At 41.9% G+C, this 21310-nt stretch overlaps 1 protein-coding gene across 4 annotated transcripts in view; it reads left to right on the forward strand.

Annotated features, from left to right (window-relative positions):
- NEK5 (NIMA related kinase 5) overlaps window positions 1-21310 on the forward strand; it is a 117006-nt gene that overhangs the window by 10393 nt on the left and 85303 nt on the right. For all 4 annotated transcript variants that reach the window (XM_030200437.1, XM_030200436.1, XM_030200438.1 and 1 more), the window contains exons 4-7: window positions 5755-5852; window positions 10635-10718; window positions 11714-11784; window positions 13257-13343. In XM_030200437.1, coding sequence (XP_030056297.1) covers window positions 5755-5852; window positions 10635-10718; window positions 11714-11784; window positions 13257-13343 — 340 coding nt within the window. The remainder of the gene's footprint in view (window positions 1-5754; window positions 5853-10634; window positions 10719-11713; window positions 11785-13256; window positions 13344-21310) is intronic.

The following is a 21310-nucleotide window of genomic DNA, read 5'->3' on the forward strand; positions in this document are numbered from 1 at the left end:
TCCTTTGTCTCTGACCTTAAATGTTCAAAAGATATCCTCTTGCTGTTGGCGTTAAGGTCTGCCAAAAAGCAGCCCATCTCTGCTGAAATTGTTGTCCTCTCGTTGTTTCCATGTTGGTTGTTTCTAATCTTTCCATTCGCATTAAGTGTATCATCTGGGCTCTCCATTGAGGCACCGTGGGTGCCTGTCTTGACAACCACTCCAACAAAATCACCTTTTTTGCTACTATTATGGCCCTTTTCACAAAATCCGTAAACCCTTTAGGTGCCCGTGCTGAAGAGTTTATATGATCGAATAATATCATGCAGTCCAGGTTCCACTGCACTCCCCACATCTGGGAAACTCTTCGTGACAGTATCCTCCAGAACTGGGTTATGTGTGAACATGTCCAAAACATGTGTCCTAGGGTTGCCCCCACCACATTGCATTTTGGGCATTCCCCCGCCGGGGACAACCCCATATGGAAAGCTCTCCGTGGTGCTATATGCATTCTCAGCGCCACCTTATATTGTATTTCCCAGCACCATGTAAAGCTGGTGGACCTTCTCATTGCTTTTATATGATTTGTAAAGCTTTCTATGGGTACCGTGATGCCTAGACCATGCCTGAGCCAATTGTATATAGTTTAGCTCTCTTGCCGTGTCTCTTATATGTCTATGATGTGCTGAAAGAGGGACTTTCTGCTGAGCAGTCAATGAGTATGCTGATGCAATCTCTTCCTGCACATCCTCAGCCAGGTTTTGCCATTTCAGGCTTTCAGTATAATGCTTCAATTGATGGTAATAAAACAAATCTGTGTTTGGTAGTCCATAAGTATGTTGTAAGTCCACAAATGATTGTAGTCGGCCCTCCTCTGTCAAGATCTGGTGTAGATAGCGAATCCCTTTCTGTCTCCATCTCTTAAAGGAATAATACATATCCCCTGGGGGAAAAGCTGGGTTTCCACAAATGGTGAGAAACGGCGTGGCCCTTGCCGAAAACCTGTGTAGTCCACATATCCACCGTCATACTTCCTGGCTGTTGGTAGAATTGATGTGCATACTAGTTCTTGTGGAGCAGGGCCTCCCGTTTCATGAAGTAAGTAGCTAAAGTGTACTTTCCCAGTAAGTTCTAGTTCAATTTGTGTTGCTGTAAAGTCCTGCGATGCTCTATACCAATCTGTGATATGTCTCATTCCACTAGCTATCGTGATTTGTCGTATGCTCAATAACCCCAAACCACCATATTCTGTTGGTGTTTGCAAAACAGTTAGGGGGGTTCTAGGCTTTTTCCCGTTCCATAAAAATTTTTGGAGCTGTCTATTAAGTCGTTTTTCATCCTTGCAGGAAAGGTACAACGGAAGAACCTGAAACACATATAGCCAGCGGGGTATGATTGTCATATTGTACAATGCTATACGGCCCATTAGGGAGAGGGGGTATCTTTGCCATGCCCTCAGACGATCAATTGTGTCACTCATTAATCTGTTCACATTCATTTCATACAACTTAGTCAGATCTTGCATAATGTATACTCCTAAATATTTAAGTGGCTCCCCTTTGTTCAATATTGTGAGTCCCCTTGTCCTTTCACCCGTCGCTTCTCCATGCACTAGTAGTGCCTTTGTTTTCTGTATGTTCATTTGAAATCCTGAATGTTCCCCGTACTCTTGTATTGCGCTTAACAGCCTAGGCAGTGATGTCTGTGTATGTTGTATCAGAACCAGTAAATCATCTGCAAATGCCAACGTCTTTATTGTTCCTCCCCCCAACTCTACCCCTTGAATCCCCTCTGTTTCTTGTATAATTCTAATTAGCGGTTCCAAAGACAAAATGAACAACAGTGGGGACAGGGGACATCCCTGACGTGTACCTCTTGCAATAGGAAATGCCTGTGTTTTGATCCCATTAATGAGTATCGCTGCTGAGGGGTCCGTGTATAGAAGTCGTAAGGCCTGCATAAACCACCCCTCGAAGCCCATCACCCGAAGAACTTTAAATAAGAAGTCCCATCGTAGCTTATCAAAAGCTTTTTCTGCGTCTATACTTACAGCCAGGGACTGGCTATCTTGTATCTGACAAGCCGCCATACCCAGTAATAACCTCCTAACATTCCCCACTATCTGTCGTGTTTTGACAAAGCCCACCTGTTCCACACTGATTAACCGAGGCAGTATCTGTGCTAGTCGGGAAGCCATAATTTTTGCTAGTAATTTAAGGTCCAAGTTTATTAATGATATCGGCCTGTATGAATCTAGGAGGTTCTCCTCCCTACCAGGCTTTTTGAGTACAATGATCAGCGCTTCATTCGACCACTTAGGAAACCGCCCTCTTTCTATTACCTGATCATAATAAGTGACCAAGGGGCCCGTGATCTTATCTTTTAATAATTTATAAAATTCTCCTGTCAGACCATCAGGCCCCGGAGCAGAGTGTAACTTTAATGTTTTCACCCCCTCCTGCAGTTCCTTCCCTGAAATAGGAGCATTTAGCAATTCTAGCTCCTGTTCGGTCAGAGTTGGCAATTTTACCTTTGCTAAATAGTTTTTTAGGGTCGCCCCATCTCCTCCCTCCGGGGCCCCATACAAGTTTGTAAAATGTTGCTGAAAGAGATCCGCTATCTTCGGTGTCTTATGTTGTATGTGACCGTGTCTGTCCTTCATTGCCGTTATCACTCCCTTGTCTCCCCAAGTTTTGACCAATCTAGCTAGCATGGGTCCCACCCTGTTCCCATATCTCTGAAGCTTGTATTTATTATAAATCATCCCTCTCGTTGCCCTTTCATGTAACAGGGAATTTAAGGACACCTGTATCACATGCATGTTCTCTCTATGTGCCTTCGTCGGTGACCTAATTAGTTTCTTCTTTGCTATTATCAATTTCTTTTCTAGGTCCAGGACTGCTTTAGAAATGTTCTTATTTCTTGCATGTATGTATGCCATTACCTCTCCCCTCAGTACCGCTTTCGCTGTTGCCCAAAACAGGGTAGGGTTGTCTTTATGTGATTCATTGAATTTTTCATACTCCTCCCATTTTACTTTTATATATTTCGCAAACTCTGGATTTTTAAACAAGTATGTTGGGAATCTCCATCCCCTCCCCTGCTGCTGATAGTATGGCGCCTCCAGGTCTAGCCATACCATCGCATGATCAGATATGTCTGCCACCCCTATCTCTACTGATCGCACCTCCGGGAACAGCGTGCGTGCCACTAATATATAATCTAGCCTTGAATAGGTCCCATGTGCCCTGGACAAGTGAGTAAAATCTTTCTGGCCCGGATGTAGTGCCCGCCAAGTATCCACTAATTCTAAACTTCTCATAAAATTGGACAAGGTTCTCGCCCTAGGCCCCCCCCTATGTGCCAGGCCTGGCACAGAGCAGTCCTCCACTGGTTGTGCAATCAAATTGAAATCTCCCATTATCATCAGTTTTAATGACCGGTATGGCCTACATAACTGCACCAAGTCATTATAAAAGTTCTGGTCTCCAGTAGTGGGCCCATATAATGCTAACAGTAGTATTTCTCTTCCCTGTAGCCATAAATGGATTAATACGTATTTCCCTTTGGGATCTGACATTAGCAATTCTGTTTTTGCAGCTATTCCTTTACGAATTAGGATTGCCACCCCTCCCTTGCGTCCATCTGCTGGGGAGGCGTGTACCTCCCCCACCCAATTCCTCTGCAGTTTGTTGTGTTCTTCTTCGGACAAGTGTGTTTCTTGCACACATGCTATATCGGTTTGCTTTCTATGTAGAGCGGTTAGAACTTTTGCACGTTTGATAGGTGATGAAATGCCACCTACATTCCATGTTGTAAATCTTACTGTCCTAACCGCCATTCACGATCTCACTATCTCTTTCCCTCGATAAATTATTTTGATGGAGGCCAGGCGCCCAGCCTCGCCCGTCCCCCCTTCGTATCTCCGCTCGTCTCTTTATGTAGGTCATTGTCTCTTGCTGTGTGTTTGTTTTGTGTGCCTGTTGGAAAAGGTTCCATATCTTAAGTGTCTTTGTCTGGATTTGTATTACTCGCTTACCCCCTCCTTCCCTTCCCTGCCCCCTCCCTCCCCCCTTACCTTCCCCTTTATACCCTTCTATTCCCTTTGATGGGATCTCCACTCCCCACAAAACACCCTCTTCTTCTCCCCTCTGCATCGAGGAAATCAGTAATCACCGTGATATTCCCCCCCCCCCCCCGGTCTCCCCCCCCCCCCCGCTTTCTTCATCACACTCATTTCACACTCTTATATATCATGTAACTGTTAACATTTAACTATGCAACTCAGTTTAGTTTACATCAAATTATCATTTAACTAGGCTGTATACCATTTATCATCACCTTATGCATTGTACCGCTCAGATGCTTGCAAGTCCTTTCTCTACTGCTAGTCATTTTTATCAGATATCCAAAATATTAGTTTCTAGGATCTTGCTCGTTATCGCCTTGTGAGGGATCCGCACAATCCAACTATTTGTGCACAACCTGCACTCCAGTTGTTTATGGTCTAAGGCGGCCATCTTCCCTTTGCCTCTCTTCAGCGGTTCTAAGGCACTCTCTCCGGAGATTCTGTTTTGATATGCATCGTGCGCTGAAAGTTGTCAGCTTCCCGGGCCGATGTAAAGGCATGCCATTTCCCTTTGGATAGAATTTTTAACGTTGCCGGGTATATTAGCATAAACTTATCTTTTTTGGCAAACAATGCGCTGCATATTGGGGTAAATTCTTTGCGACATTGTTGCAATGCCAGTGAATAGTCCTGAAAGATTTTGACCGGTTTGCCGTCATAGCACAAACTGTCCCTTTTTTGCTGTGCCCCTCTCAAAATTTCTACTTTATGTATAAAGTTATGTACCTTGGCTATAATTACTCGGGGCCGCATGTTGCCATCTTGCCTTCGCCCTAGCCGATGTGCACGTTCGAAGCATAATTTCCCCATGCTGTCTGTTAGCGCCAAGTCCGCACTCAGCCAACGTTCCAATACTGTGCTCAGTGATTGATCGGGCACTGTTTCAGGGAATCCTACTATTCTTATATTAGCGCGGCGGGACCTATTCTCCAAGTCATCGATAATTTGGCTTTGTTTTTGCACTGTTTTTTGAAGTTCTCGCACTGAGGCCTCCATGGCGTTTTCTCGCTCCTCTGTTTCCGCTACCCGCTTTTCTAGGTCTCCCGTGCGGCGCGCTGTTTCATCCAGTGCTTTCTCTATTATATTCATTTTCTCTGCTAATTGGGCAAACTGAGGCTCCACCACTCCGCGTATTGCCGCCGTGATCTGCTGCATCTGTGACTCACTGAACAGTTGCGGCTCCGGGTCAGGGCTCCGCGCCATCTTGGATTCCGCCTGCCCTCGCATCTTTGCTTGCTCTTTTTTCCCCGCTTTGCTTGACATTCCGGGCTCTGCTCTGGTGACAAAGGAATCCATAAAGCATTCGCTACTCTTGTGTGATGATTTTATTCTTCCTCTTTACATTTCTGCCCCGGGGGTTCACGGAGACCGGGAGAGGGCCCAAGAGCTAGAACAACCTGCTGCCGCTCCCCTCTAAGGCATCACGTGATCTCTGTTTGAAGTTTTTTAATAGTCTGTCATTAAATTACTTTTAAATTAAATTCTAATATATTTTGGTTCAGGGTGACGGTGGTGGCGTGTTATTTATTTATTTATGTTTTACAGTGTCCACTGCAAGTGGAAAAACTTATCTAGGAAGTGCTAATAGAGCACTGTGAAATTCTTGAGGTTTAAAATAGCCTTCTAATTGAGCAATTTCTTTACAGAGAAAAACAAGCTATGTATCGTGATGGAGTACTGTGACGGGGGTGATCTGATGAGAAGAATTAATATGCAGCGTGGCGTGCTGCTTAATGAGGATCAGGTAAAGGCCTGCTTTCTAAAGAATGCTGTATTACAAATGAAAATCAGTGCCTTGAGATGTGGAATACATTAAACTGGACTAACCTTTTCATATTTATAATTGTTTCCTTTTCTCTGGCAGACATCATTCCATTTTAATTATGATGTACTATTCACTGTTAATGTCATTTTTGTGGTAAAACTGCTAGTCTAGGGGCCCTTTTACTAAGCCAAGTAAGCATCTATGCGCACCTAACATGCGCCAAAATGCAGTTACCGCGTGGCTCTTGTGGTAATTTCATTTTTGGCATGCGTCAGATATGCGCAGCCAAAAAATAATTGTTATTTTTGGACGTGCATATCGGACACACCCAGGTCAATACTGCCCGGTTACCGTGTGAGACTTTACCGTTAGGTCAATGGCTGGCGGTAAGGTCGCAGATCCAAAATGAAAGTGCAACAATTTTGATTTTGCCGCAAGTCTATTTTCGGAAAAAAATGTTTAAAAAGCCTTTTTTTTACAGGTGCGCTGAAAAATGGGTCGGCACACACCCAAAACCCGGACCTACACTACCGCAAGCCATTTTTCAGCACACCTTAGTAAAAGGACCCCCTAGTTCTTTACTAAGTAAACCAATATAATTTACAGTGAGTGTTTTCCCCCCAGGTTCAAAATGGTATTAGTGGTGCTGCAAAGTGTTGTAACTAACTCATACTGTGTCCTGTAAACACAATTTAGCATTTCAGAAGAGAAAAACTGCTTTTCTGCAGGTCTGTGTAGTACTGCCTACTCTGTTTATAGGACAGCCTCTAAACTAGCAGCAGGGAGATATTTACTAGGTTCAGTCAAATAAATCAGTTTCCTTAATTATGTCATTTGATATGAGAAATCAGGGTAATACCCCTGATTCCTCCTGATTTGTCGTCTCTTCTGATCCCGTACCATCCTAGTCATTCTTTGAGATCTTTCTCTGCTAATCGTTTTGTCATTCCATCTATGACCCAGGTCTGGCATATCACTTCTCATGGAAAAGCTCTTTGCTGCTGTGCCCCTTCTTTATGGAATCATCTTCCTTCTGATTTAAGATGTATTGTTTCCAGACCTAAATTTAAGAAGGCTTTGAAGACTTGGTTTTTCACAAAGGCTTGTGATTCATTTGTTAATTAGTTTTTTTCCTCTCTTGCTTTCCCTGTGTATTTTTGCTTCATTTGTGTTGTGGTGTATTGTTTGTTTTTAGTCACGTTTTTATCAATTTTGGGTTTGTAAACCACCTTGATGTCCTTATGACAATATGATGGTATAACAAATGTTTAAATAAGTAAGCCCCGATTTTCAGCTGGTGGTGGTCAACGATTTTAAACAAGCCAACTATCGTGGGCTGAATTTGACTCGGTTATTCAATGCAAGGCCTAATCTGGGACCTGGCCTTAAATATCCAACCACTCTATTGCTCCTGAAAGTTATATCTGGCTCCCAGCAATGTTCGGTGCCAGCACCTGGATAGCTCCCTGGGTAAGTTAGCACTGCTATATATATGTGGTCCTACTTGCCAGGATAGTTATCTGACACTGAATATTGGTGGTGCTTGGATAACTTTGGGGATTGCCCTGATTCCGCCCCCGGCACTAACCAGATAGTGCTGTGGTGGTCTCTGCTAATATTTAGTGGTAATATCCAGTTAAGTCTCTCCTGTCCAGTTAAATAGTTATGAATATCTACACTAAGGTGTTATTTCTTTAGGTTTCCCTGACATAGCATCACGAGAAAGTCTGACTCAGCATGTATCTTTAATGCTCTAAGGGCCTCTTTTACTAAGATGCACTAGTGTTTTTAGCGTGTGCTAATATTTAGGGTGCGCTAAACTTTAGAGATGTCCATGCATTATGTTCTTTTCGTTTTTAATCTACTCTATATGTATATAAGAACTGTGTTCTATTATTTATTGTTTTTCATTGTATTATTTCATATACATGTGATATAATTTTGCTCCAATTTGATATTTTAGCAGGATTTGATGTGGTAGATCACACATTGCTACTCAAATGCCTGGATCAGATAGGACTAACAGGGACTGTGCTCAAATGGTTCTGTGAATTCCTTTCAAATCGAAGCTATTCTGTCAAGCAAAACAACCAACTTTCCAACTACTGGTCTTCTAACTGCAGGGTCCTTCAGGGATCTCCCCTCTCACTACCCTGTTCAATCTCTTTATGTCATCCCTTGCCTCAATACACCTGGGTCTTAATGAACTAGTATTATCATACGCGGATGACATCGTGCTTCTCTTACCAGTGACAGCATCAAACAAAGACCCAACTCAGTTGGTAGAGCATGGCATGACTGCTGTCAGCACATGGGCCATGACCAATAAGCTGAAATTGAATGCGCAAAAAACCAAGATCCTATGGTTCCAAAATCAGGGAGTTAAGGTCCCATCATCAATATCTTTGTCCAGTGGTCAAAGCTTTACAGTTGAGTCTGAAACCAGAGTACTAGGGGTCTTGCTTGATTCTTCATTCACCTTGTTTTCCCATCTTAACCAGCTATAGAAGAAAACACTATTCAAAATGAGATAGCTACGTCTAGTCAGATCATTCTTCGACCAAAAGGCCTTTGCACTACTAGTCCAAATGTTAGTCCTACCTCACTTGTATTACTGTAATGGTCTATTTCTTGACATTGTGTCAATATCAGAAAAAACTGCATATCATACAGTTTGCAGCTGCTAGACTACTATATACAGATTAAATAGATATACCAGTGTTTCAACTCATCTCAACAAACTGCACTGGCTCCCCATAGCAGAAAGACTCGGGGTCAAAGCTGCTTGTTTAGTTTGTCAAATCCTACAGGATTTCACCTCTAAACTGCTGACTAACACCGCTTTGCTATGTCTGGTCCAGTCTAACAGACTGAAAGAACAACCGATGCTAGCATCATCATTTCAAAAGACAACTCAATATCGTTCTTGGAGTTAAAATATGAAACACTCTACCTATTGCCATCAGAACAGAAAACAGCTAAGGAAGAGGCTAAAAACCTTTCTCTTCCCAAAGACCGCTTCATAATAATCCATTATCCAGCTTATTTCCGGCCGATAATGGAAAAAAGAAGGGCGCCAGAAGTGATAATTTGGGTCACTTTTTTGTACCCAAAAGTGCCCCAACTGCCCAGATGACCACCGGAGGGAATCGAGGATGATCTCCCCTGACTCCCACAGTGGTCACTAACCCCCTCCCACCAAAAAAAAGAACTTTCAAAACTTTTTTTCCAGCCTGAATGCCAGCCTCAAATGTCATACCCAGCTCCATCACAGCAGTATGCAAGTCCCTGGAGCAGTTGTTAGTGGGTGCAGTGGACTTCAGGCAGGTGGACCCAGGCCCATCCCCCCCTACCTGTTACACTTGTGCTGGTAAATGGGCGCCCTCCAAACCGCCCCCAAACCCACTGTACCCACATCTAGGTTCCCCTCTTCAGCCATAAGTGCTATGGTAATGGCGTAGAGTTGTGGGCAGTGGGTTTTGGGGGGATTTGAGGAGCTCAGTACCCAAGGGAAGGGAGCTATGGACTCCTAGGGTGCCCGGTTGGTGTCCTGGCATGTAAGGGGGACCAGTGCACTATGAATCCTGGCCCCTCCCACAACCAAATGCCTTGGATTTGTTTGTTTTTGAGCTGGGCAGCTTCGGTTTCCATTATCGCTGAAAACCGATACCGCCCAGCTGAAATCCGCCCAAATGCGATGCATTTGCCTGGTACAAACCGTATTATCGAAACAAAAGATGGATGCCCATCTTTTTCAAAAATACGGTCTGTCCCACCCCTTCGCATATCCGTCCTCGGAGATAGGTGCCCATGGAGATGGGCGTTTGCGTTCGATTATGCCCCTCCACGACTTCTACCTTCTAGTACCACCCACTATCCTTTTTTATAATATTTCTGATCTCTTACATTACATCAATGATATCTAATTTTCTCATACCTCACGCTAACACTATCTGCTTTTGTCTCACCTAGATTGTAAACTGCACTGAACCCTGGAAAGGGGATATTAGCAGTACACAAGAACTGATTTGAATTTGAATGTGTAGATTTGTAAAAAAAAAAAAAAAAAGTGCTTGTTTGGGCCAACCCTTTACAGGAGGGATTAAATGAATTCTTGCCTCTTATTCCCCCGCACTTATTTCCTCCTTCAGTCTGAAAATAAATAAGGATTGAGGGCTCTGTTGTTAATCCACCATATTGTATGTATATATATAGGTTTGCAAAATAGTAGCTGCACATGAGTAAATGGAGGAGTAGCCTAATGGTTGGAACAGTGCTGAGAGTCAGGGATTCCCAGTTCAAATCCCTCTGTGGCTCCTTGTAATAATGAGCAAGTCACTTACCCTTCTATTGTGTCAGGTATAAACGTAGATTGTGAGCCTTCTAGGGACAGTGAAATACCTAGGTTACCTGAATGTGACAAAAAAAAACCCCCAAAACAATTACCATTCTGTATTGCAATCACAAACTCTGAACAAAGTCTGGGTATTTGACTGGGGCCAGGGTTTTAAGAATATATTCAGGGTCTTTGTTACTTCTTATTTTTGTAGATTATGTTTCTTTTCTTTGAAGTCACCAAAATTCTGCATGCGGGCAAGGACCCCAATATTGAGTAACACTTATAACTGTGACGGAGAGGCTCCATTTTTTTCCATTGCACTTTTCCTTTGTTGTCCCTCTGGTTTGCTTCCTATAAATTCTACTTGAAACAGCAGTTGCCTTCATGCACTGACGGTGCATTTTTCCTCTCTTGAATGATAGATCCTCGGTTGGTTTGTGCAGATCTCCTTAGGACTGAAGCATATTCATGACAGGAAGGTCTTACACCGGGACATAAAGGCGCAGGTAGTAAACATGAGCCTGATTTCCTAAAGCTTTTCTCCTGTTCCGTGTCTGTTGTTAAATCCAGCACTGTCATCTACAGTTACTAACATGAGCTATCACCATTAACACACATTATTATATTGCAGGTCCTATTTTATCCATTGGGACCTAATTACTTAATGTGTAATTAACACATTAAGTAATTAGGGTAACATTAAGTAATTAGAGTAACGCATGTTAGTAATTCTAGCTCAGTGGTTCTCAACTCAGTCGTCAGGACACACCCAGTCATTCAGATTTTCAGGATACCCACAATGAATATGCACGTGATAAATATGCATTAAAGCCCGACCAAAACCAGGACCTGTGACCGAAATTGGCTGGCTGAAACGGAAGATGAAAACAAAACTGGCCCCAACCCCCTGAACAAAAAGTGCCTCCCCCTCGGCGGCAGCCCCTTCTGAGGTCTACCGTGACCTTGGTGGGTAGTGGGCACAGGAACGAGCCCCACTCACTCCTACACATGGCTGACTCCTTCAAAATGGCTTCCAGGACTTCCAGCGGCAGTCTCACAATACTGCCATGGGCGGTCCCTGCAGCCATATTGAGATTGCTCCTGCTTATGCCGGTTCCAATCTCCAGTCCTGGAAGCCATTTTGAAGGAGAAGTTATACTTGGCAGGAATGAGGGGGCTTCATTCCAGCCCCTGAAAACACCACTAGACCACCACGATTTCGTAAGGTAAGCCTGGGAAGGTCAGGTGGCCCGGGGGCGGAGTAGATTTTCATTTTCAGCCGAAAATTCACTGCCGATTTCAGGCTGGTTTAGGTGCAGAATTCAAAACCAAAATTCGGTCAGCCTCTAATCTGGATACACTGGTGATAAATATTCATGTGGATATCCTGAAAACCTGACTGGCTGGATGTGTCCTGAGGACTGAGTTGAGAACTTCTGCTCTAGTTGCTTGAGGGTACCAGCAGGAAACACCACCTTAACAGATGTTTCTTTCTTTGCAGAACATTTTTCTTTGCAATAATGGAATGTTGGCAAAACTGGGAGACTTTGGCATAGCAAGAGTTTTGAACAAGTAAGAATTCTTTTTGTCCTTTATGGCTCTGTTTTTCTCGTATGCAGAAATTTAATGTTTATTTTTTTAAAATTTGCCTGCATTTTATTGCAGGGTTTATATACTTCAGTTTCAGTTATTCCCTGTGAACCTGAGGCTTTTAAGAGGCGTCAGAAATGTATCAGGGGAATAAGGAGGGAGTCTGGAAGTTATTTGGATTCAATGACAAATACAGTCTTAAATTTTGTTATTTTGTTAATTTTTCATGTGATTGAGCTATATGACTAAGCATATCTACTCTGGACAATGATTTAGAGTTACTCACAGACCTGTACTACCTTTATAATGTAAGAAAACAATGTTGTGTGATAGCGTAAGACAATTTAATTATTGAAAACACGTGCTATTTAAAATGGAGTGCTTATGAAGAAAAAGAACCTATTAATTCCACACAGGGATAGACCAGTATGCTGAGACTCCCTTACTCTTACCCCTTACATTCCTAGAGATGAAGGAAGAATGGGCCTCATAGAAATTGGTTATATATAGAGAGCTTCCATCATAGGCCTCCAGGCCTATTTAACAGCATCAATTGATTTAGCAGTAAGGTCTCATGTACTATCCAGGCGGTAAGCATGCAGCACGTGCCAACTGCCATTTATCACCAGGTAGGTTCCCCGTGGTAGAAAATAGAAAATACTTTCTACTGTATGTTTTTGGCATGTGCCAAATTTGAAATTACCACCCAGGGCTCGCAGTAGTCAGGCAGTAATGCCAATTTGGCAAACGCTGGACGCGCGTAGGCCCTTACATGCCTTTGTAAAAGGGCCCCTATATTTGAATATGTGAGAGTGAACATGCAGATTAAAGGGCATAGTTATCAATGTGGGCTACCATTCAGATATGTTATTTTACCACTTAACTCATGATATTTTAGAACAGGTCCCTTTTATGCAATGAGACCTAATTATTAATAACCCGGGTACGCAGTCATCATTTCATGACATTTTTAACCTGAAATGAAGGGAAAAGAAACAACTTCCTGTGTGCTTAATAGTGTGTGCACACTGTTAATGACATTACTCTTGTAAGGAAAAACAATTAAAAAAAACCCAAATAAAACAAAAAATCCCATAAACAACATGGGAAAACGAAAATCTTTGGCCTGCACACCCCTATAAAATACCTTCCTCCTGTCTTCTGCCCCTTTTGGAGGCGGTAGAGGCAGAGGCATAGCTAGGTGGGTCACCAGCGGAGCGGCTACTCCCCCAAATGTACTTCCAACGGTGATGGTGCCTATATTTGCCACGATCTGTCGTGTTTAAATTAAACACCAGTGCCATCAACTGTCCACTCCCCCCCCACCCCCCCGTACCCTCAACCTGGCTATGCTTCTGGGTAGAGGCATGAGCTATCCTGTTCCACTTGTTTGTATTTTTCATAAGGCACTTGCTCACAGTAACTTTCTTTCTATGGTTACTTTCTCACGGCAGCACAATGGAACTCGCTCGGACATGTGTGGGAACACCATATTACCTTTCTCCTGAGATTTGTGAGAATCAACCCTATAACAATAAAACGTGAGTCTCCGCTTCTTGGTCCTCTCATTACCAACTCTTTTATCCACTGCTGCATGCTACATCTCAGTCTATGGTGCTCATTTTCAAAGCACATGGCTGTCTCAAAAGGCTGAAATGGATGTCCATGTGCTTGAAGCATCCAAATCTCAATCCTGCAAAGGCAGAACAGGCACGTCCAACATTGCAGTACGTCCAAATAGCAAAGGGGGCGAGTTTTGGGTTCGTTTTGGGAAGGACTAGGGAGGGCTAGAAATCCGGATATCCAACAGAAACTACGGAAGGGGAAGAAACATCCATGTCTAAAAAGAAGGACGTCCTTATTTAGACCTGTTTCTGGAACGTCCAGGTTACAGAAAGGTGCTCTGATTGAGCAGCTGTCCACTGGAGGGATTAAGGCATGAGACCACTTTAATCCCCCAGTGGTTGCTGTCCCCTTGAAAGTGACACCAGAAGGGGATACCAGGCTCTATGACAGCTTCAGGGGTTATGGGGATTCTTAATATAGCAGGAAGCAGGTGTGAAGAGTTGCCTAGTGGTTAGGGCAGTGGACTGTAAACCAAGGGACTCGGGTAAAAATCCCACTTCAGTTTTTTTTTTTTTAAATGAGTGCCCTCCAGAAACAGAAAAATACTTACTGTACCTAAATATATAAGACACCTGCAAACCTGAAGGCTATTGAAATGGTGTACATGCCCCCTTCCACATGTTTTAAGTCTGTGCTCAAAGTGCAAAATATTCAGGGTATGAGGGAAGGAGGTGTTCCAGATTCCAAAGGTGTACTCTTCAGCATTGATCTTGTTGTACCTCAAACTGGAATATATTTGTATGAACGTCAAAAATTTTTAAGGATATACTTGTGAGTGGATGAAAAATTAGGGGCATGATTTTATTATAGAATGAAATGATGGTGTCAGAAGACATTATAGAAGTATTTGAGGAATATCAGGGCATATATTTTTGGGATGTTTCAAGTTTTCAACTACCTGTCACCTGGTGAAACTTCCCCCATCATTCCTGACTTCTGTTCTGGGCCTCTCTCTAGCTCATGTAGCCCATGCCAATTGACTGCCAACTATGCTAAGTCTTCCAACCGCCTATGCAGAGCAAGACCACTACTTGGAGTTCAGTGCTTCTTTTTCTCTAACACCCCCATGTGTACAGGCTGACTAGGCAGGAGATAGTTTCTCTCATCCTGTGAAAAGGTGTTTTAGTCACAATTACATAAAAGGATTCTTTTCATGAAAAAAAGGACATTTGCTTAAAAATAAATAAAACCTGGTGGAATCACTTGAAAGAGCACAAAATAGGACTTGCTTTCTTGAAAGATGACTGATTGTAGTCCAATGAGACATTCCTTATAAGTATTTTTAATTTTATTTTAGAAAACTTTTATTCCACCAGACCTAAAACTTACACTTGGCAAAGAAAGGACTTAAAGGGCACAAAAGAATTAAACATATTTGTTTAGTGGCAACTAAGTGTGTTAGAGCCGCTAAATGGAAACAATCTTTGGGCCCAACTTTACAGGAATGGCTTTTGAGATTAAAGGTGGTTTGGAATTTGGAGCATGTGACTGATAGAAGAAATGGACTTTTTGATCCATTGCAGGAGGAATGGATTAATTTGGCTGAGTTGATTATTCATAGAGGGGGAGGGGTTAGGGGGTTGTTTAGTGGGAATTTGTTGAAGAAACAGTGGCAAGTGTCCAGCTATGGTGAAACATTTGGATATTGTGGTGGGAGGGGGAGTTGGGGGGTTCTTGTTAGAATTGTACTGTCTAGTCTTGGCAGGGGTTCCATTGTTGATTTCTCAGACAGTTATATTCTAGCCAGCGATACTTTGATCAGAACTCTTTCCATGCCCTTTTCTTGTCACTACTCGCTACCCGACTCATCTTCTACAATATCATCTTTTTTAGCTGCAATCATTTACTCTTGAAAAAGCTGCAGTCTCTCCAAAATACTGCTTTGAGACTCCTGTGTCACGCCCATCGCCATGATCATATTTCCCCCTTATTCAGGTCCCATCATTGGTTCTCCATCGAGCATCTCAGTCAATGGTGCTCATTTTTGAAGCACTTGGCTGTCTCAAAAGGCTGAAATGGACGTCCCTATGCTTGAAGCATCCAAATCTCAAACCTGCAAAGGCAGAATAGGCACGTCCAACATTGCAGAACGTCCAAATAGCAAGGGGGCGAGTTTTGGACTCCTTTTGGGAAGGACTAGGGAGGGCCAGAAATCTGAACATCCAACAGAAACTCATGATCACTTTTAAGACTTTTAGGCCTGGCTTACCACTGTACCTCTCTTCTCTTACTGGAGCAGAATTCCTACAGGCACACAGAAACATACACAAAAAAAGTAGGGGAAACTGACAGTTATCACTGGAGAACAACTAGAGGGATCCCACACAGGGTCCTCCACGAGGACTCTTCACCCAACAGGAGAATAACCAGAGGGTCCCTACACAGGGTCCCCACAAGGACCCCCCCCCCCATCCTGATAAAGGACTCCACGCCAAAACGCCCAATAGGAGAAAAATCAGAGGGTCCATACAGGGACCCAGTGCATAAACGCTCTATAGGTGAATAACTAGAGGGCATCTAAATAGGATCCACACCAGGACGTCCGATAGACAGTACCCCATGCCTAAATGCATCTCAAAGTGGCAAACCTAAGAACATGGACTTCTTACTACATGAAAATAATATGGATAACTGGGATACCAGTGGCATCACCAAATGAATGGAACAAAATCCCCATACACATCACTGACAAAGGAAGACCCCACTACCAACTGGAAGAACCAACATATAATCCTCACAACAACATAGAGACTAAACCAATAACCAACAACAAAAAGACAAGCCAGAGCAACACACAAGAAGACAAAAACAAAAAGACAAGCCAGAGCAGCACACAACAAGATCCCAACACTAAAACAGTCAGCCCGCACAAACAACTACAGAACATCAAACTCACTGCGATCAGTGATGACACATACACCAAGATACCCATATGATACATAAATACCCAGTCGACAGTCAACAAGACAGCTCTACTGGGAGACTGGATTGAAACGGAAAACCGAGGACTATTGCTCGTAATAGGAAACATGGCTACACCTAGAAAATGACCCAGTACTGCTGGCCTTAAGCCCACCAAGATACAAAACAACACACCTAAACAGAAACAAAAAGAAAGGAGGGGGAGTTGCAATTATATACAAATCCACTTTCACCGTTGAGCATGTCACTAAACATCTATCCCCAATGATTGAAATATTAGCATGCAAAATCACTGACACAACAGTCGTAGGCTAACTATGTATCTCACTGTTCTACTGACCTCCAGGTAGCTAGACAAACACCCAAGATGATTTCATGAACTTCATATCAAACACCTGCACAAACAACAGAATGTCCTATTAATCGGCAACATCAATCTGCACCTAGACAAACAGAATGACAATAACGCCAAAACCCTAATGAACTTTCTAAATCAATGGAACTTCACTATAGAAAAAGGCACCTCATCCCACACAAAAGGCCACCTATTGGACATACTAGCCCACAGACTACCAGCAAACAACTATCACATAATAGAAAACCACAAATGGGAAGAGGTACCATGGTCAAACCACAGCAAGCTAACTTTTACTTTGCAATTGAAAATGAACAGAAAGAAGAGAAAACCAAGATTATCACATGCAGTCACGACCAGAAGAAAAGTGGACAACCACACATTCTGGGGTGCTTCAGAACACTATGGAAACTGAGAATGATCAGACTGTTTTCCAAGACAGTCATTCAGGTTAATAGTACAATTGACGATACTATCACTGTTACAAGAAATTCTACCCACTTCTCCAGCAATTAATATGTTGGAAGAAATGAGTTATTTTGGGGAAAATAGCTCGAGAGCAACTCACTACTGTTTATAATTTAAGAGCAAGCGCTGTATTTATAAGTTTTAGGATATTAATTTCTCCACCAATCACCAAAGGTGATAATTGCAATAAATTAAATATATTAAGTATATATACTCAGAACACACAGAGACCGTATTTTTAGCTTCAAAAAAGGTTGATTTAATATACAATTGCACACGAGAGGTAGGTTTTAAAAGAGGAATCTTTTACAGGTAATCTGTGCATAAAATAGAACAAAGTAGCAGCTAGATCAACTTACAAGTCCTTGTTACAAGCATGCTGTGGTCCAGCTGATTGATGAGCACATGTTGAGGACAGGAGGCATCAGCGGAGCGGACCCCAAAGAGAGCAGCAGTTTCCAAGAGAGGCAGGTTTCCAGAGCGGCAGGTCCCAAGAGAGCGAGCTGGGCTGTTTCCAGGCCTTTTATAATGTTAGCAGAGAAGCATGGTGTGTGCATGTCTTGGATATTTTGCAAGGCATTATGGTTAATGTAGTCTCATGTCTGCACACGACCCCTGAGTTGGTCTCATGTCTTATGACATCACGAGACTTAGTCTGGATTTTGCTGGCAAATGTCTTTTGATGTCCTGTTCAGTCTCTGTGGCAGATACACATTACAAGTCCTTCCTTTCTGCACATGTCTGGAAGCTGATGGGAGGGGCAGGTATACCTTTGACAAGCAAATGTCCTGTTTATGGTCCACCCTTTGAAGTCTTTTGTCTTCAATGGATTCTCCAGACTCTCTGCCTCCTTGCATCCTCTGGTTAGGTCCAATCTTTGTTGTGTTGATAAAGCAGTCTTAAGTCTTTTGTTTTGAGGAATGAGAAAAGGCAAGGTGAGGCCCCAAAGGGAGAGGGAAGGGGGCTTTTGGAATGAGACTATTTTCTCTGCTGCAGTGTTTTTAAAAGATACACAAATATATTGCTGTATATATATCCAGCAAATATGCTACATATTTCAGTAATAAACTGATACCGTTACATTCCCTCTCTTGGCTCCGAGTGAAAATAAATTTTTAATATATTGGAATGAGGAGCCATAAAATGAACTATAAAAGCTAAAATTAAAAAAACAACTCTAACCTAGTACAGACTGGACCGTGCAGGTATTTTCCTGCCGTCATCTACTATGTCACATCACTATGAATCTTGGAATATGTCCTTAGCTGGAATATGACTGTTATAAGCAAAAAGACTCATCATTATTACTTTTGTTTGCTCATGACTTACATTTAGGTAGCTAGGGTTAAGTTTTCTGTGGTCAGTTTCATTAGGCTTCCATTCAGTCAGGTGGCAGAGTATGGCTTTGCTCTGGTTTAAAATAGGATTGCAAGTACACTTTATATGACTTCAGCCACACAAGCGTCATTTTGCTCTATTTCCAGAGACCATCTCCTTTTGTGTCACCTGCTCAGGGGCATAGGCTGCTCCCAAGTTTGTGCCACAGGATATCTTACCCAGTATGCTAGCCAGATCAATAGCATGAGAGTGCACAATTGACCAATTTACACCACCACAATGGGGTGGAACAATCTATTCAGTCATATTTTCAGCGTTTGACATTCCAAGGAAAAATATTCTATGAATGTTTCCTAACACTGTGAATGTTTCCCTATATTCTCTATTTCAGAGGCTAACTGAGGTATTCACAGCAGTGATACATAAGCAAGGGTGTAAATGTGGAGCTATTATACTACTGTTTCATTAGAAACAAGAAAGACATATGTATGCAATTATAATAATTTCCTAGGTTACTATTACACACAAAACAATTATTCCTATCATTCCTATGCAATAATATTTACTTAATCATTGACCAAATTAAAAAAAAACAGAGTCATGGTATAGTGCCATGAACTACCTTTCAGAGAGAAACTTTTTATTTTTCAGAGAGAAACCTTTTATGGGTAATGAGTGTGGTAAAAGGTTACCATATTTATCTGCTTTAGCAGTGTTTAATGTTGCACTTTAATAGACAACACTCATGTGTTTAATGTTGTAAAGAATTTAGAAAAGATATGTTAATTTTGCTTTGCACGCAGCCAATATTTCATTCCAGGGAGAGACATTGTGTGCGTCCTGGCTGTAATGTAGAATAAACTAAAAAGGTCAGAAACATTCCCTGTACTGATTGTACCTAATAGATCATGTAAAGAGAAACCTTCGCTCATATTTTCAAATATATACATGTGAATATATAACCTTAGATAGCAATTAGTAGAACTTATTATACGTGAGCCATAGCTTGAATGATTCTTTTCTATAGCTCGCCTGCCAGTGAAAATGGTCTCTCTTTTTTTTTCCTTTCTAGGACAATGTGAACTAATGGAGGGACTGTTAGTAGGGAGGGTCTATGAATGTCTGTTTATAGTTCTCTGTGTACCCCATAACATAAAACAAACATGTAACATGGAGACCACATGACAAACAAACAAGGAACTCTATTAGGCCTTTAGGTCTCCGATCGTCCATTCCAGATCCAGGATTGAGCTTAACCTGCAAATAAAGCACAAGAACACAAAAGCAACGTACGCGGCATCCATCTTGGGTTTGCCAAAGCATTTTCATTCATTTAGAACACAAAAGCATCATCTGTGGCATCCATCTTGGATTACCACAGCAGTTTCATTTACTATCTCATAAGTAGAACAACATAGATCTGTTTATTTTTAAAATATCCTAGCACCATAAAAATATTAATCTCGTAAGTAGAACAGAATCAGATCTATTTAAAATTAATAAAGCACAAAGAGCACCAAGAGCAGCACCTGCGGCATCCATCTGGATTACCACCGCAGTCTCATTCATTTAGAAATAAGCAACAATTAGCAAAATTATATATGGTTTTTATCTCAAGTAGAACAGCATAGATTCGTTTATTTTTAAAATATAAGTAGAACAGGATCGGATCTATTTATTTAGAAAAGTATCTGAGATAGCCATATATATATTAATTACTAGCACCATTAAATCTTAGATTTAATCTTAGATTTACACTCGAACTCTGAAAAAGACAGAAAAACATATTATACATTAATTTAGCAGGTCACATGGCTCTCCGGTTCTGGTGGGGGGGGGGGGGATCCCTCTCTTGTTCACAGTTCCTTCCCATAACCTTATATCATTGTATGCGAGCAGCAGCGTGCAGTGCAGACAGGCTTTACTTTCTTAAGCTTTAGTTTCTTTTCTATAAAAATAAGCATATCTTGTTAATTCACATTAAAGCACAATATTAAGTTTCAGCTCCAGCGGGAGTTACCTATTATAAGGAGGCATTTTTAAAACTTCTTACCCAGTATTTTAGTTTCAACTCCAGTGGGAGTCACTCATCAGAAAAAAGACATTTCTAAATCCTTAAACAAAATTATATCAAAAACAAATTACAACAGAAGCTATCACAGAGAGACATTTTAAATCTGACTTATTGCAAAGAGACATTACTAAATCTTAAATGTTCAAAAGAACAATAGAAGCTATATTTTTAATTAAAAGAACAATAGACGCAAATTTAAAATTAAAAGAACAATAGAAGCTACATCTTTAATTCTTATCAGTGTTACAAAGGGCCATTGCAAAAACTTTTTCTATTTTCCGGTCCAACATATTTTAAAAATAGCACCTGGATTTCCCTGCCATCTGCAGAGTGGGTCATGCTGTGGAGAAGTCCAGTCTAGGCTGGATGCGTCTCCTCATGTTTCTAGGAATTAATCTGCAGGAAGGGCTGACAGAATGTCAGTTTCTGGTCCAGCAGGACCTGCAGTTATAAGTTTCTGTTTATCTGGTGGCAAATTTCTCTTTTTATTGTTAGCTATCTGCAATATCTGCAAGGCTACATGAGAGTTTAAAATGTCACATGCTTGCTGGCGGTTTTCAGTAGCTACATACTGAGGAGCTGATTTCTTTATTAGAGGTTCCCTTCTATGGGAGCTTAGATCAGAATGCAGCCCAGGTGGTGCATCTGTGTGCTGAGGAGCTGAATCATGAGCATTTAAATTAGACTGCAGAACAGGTTGTGCATATATGTGCTGAGGTTTTGGA

Source organism: Microcaecilia unicolor, chromosome 4 (assembly GCF_901765095.1).
Source record: "Microcaecilia unicolor chromosome 4, aMicUni1.1, whole genome shotgun sequence".
Taxonomy (NCBI): domain Eukaryota; kingdom Metazoa; phylum Chordata; class Amphibia; order Gymnophiona; family Siphonopidae; genus Microcaecilia; species Microcaecilia unicolor.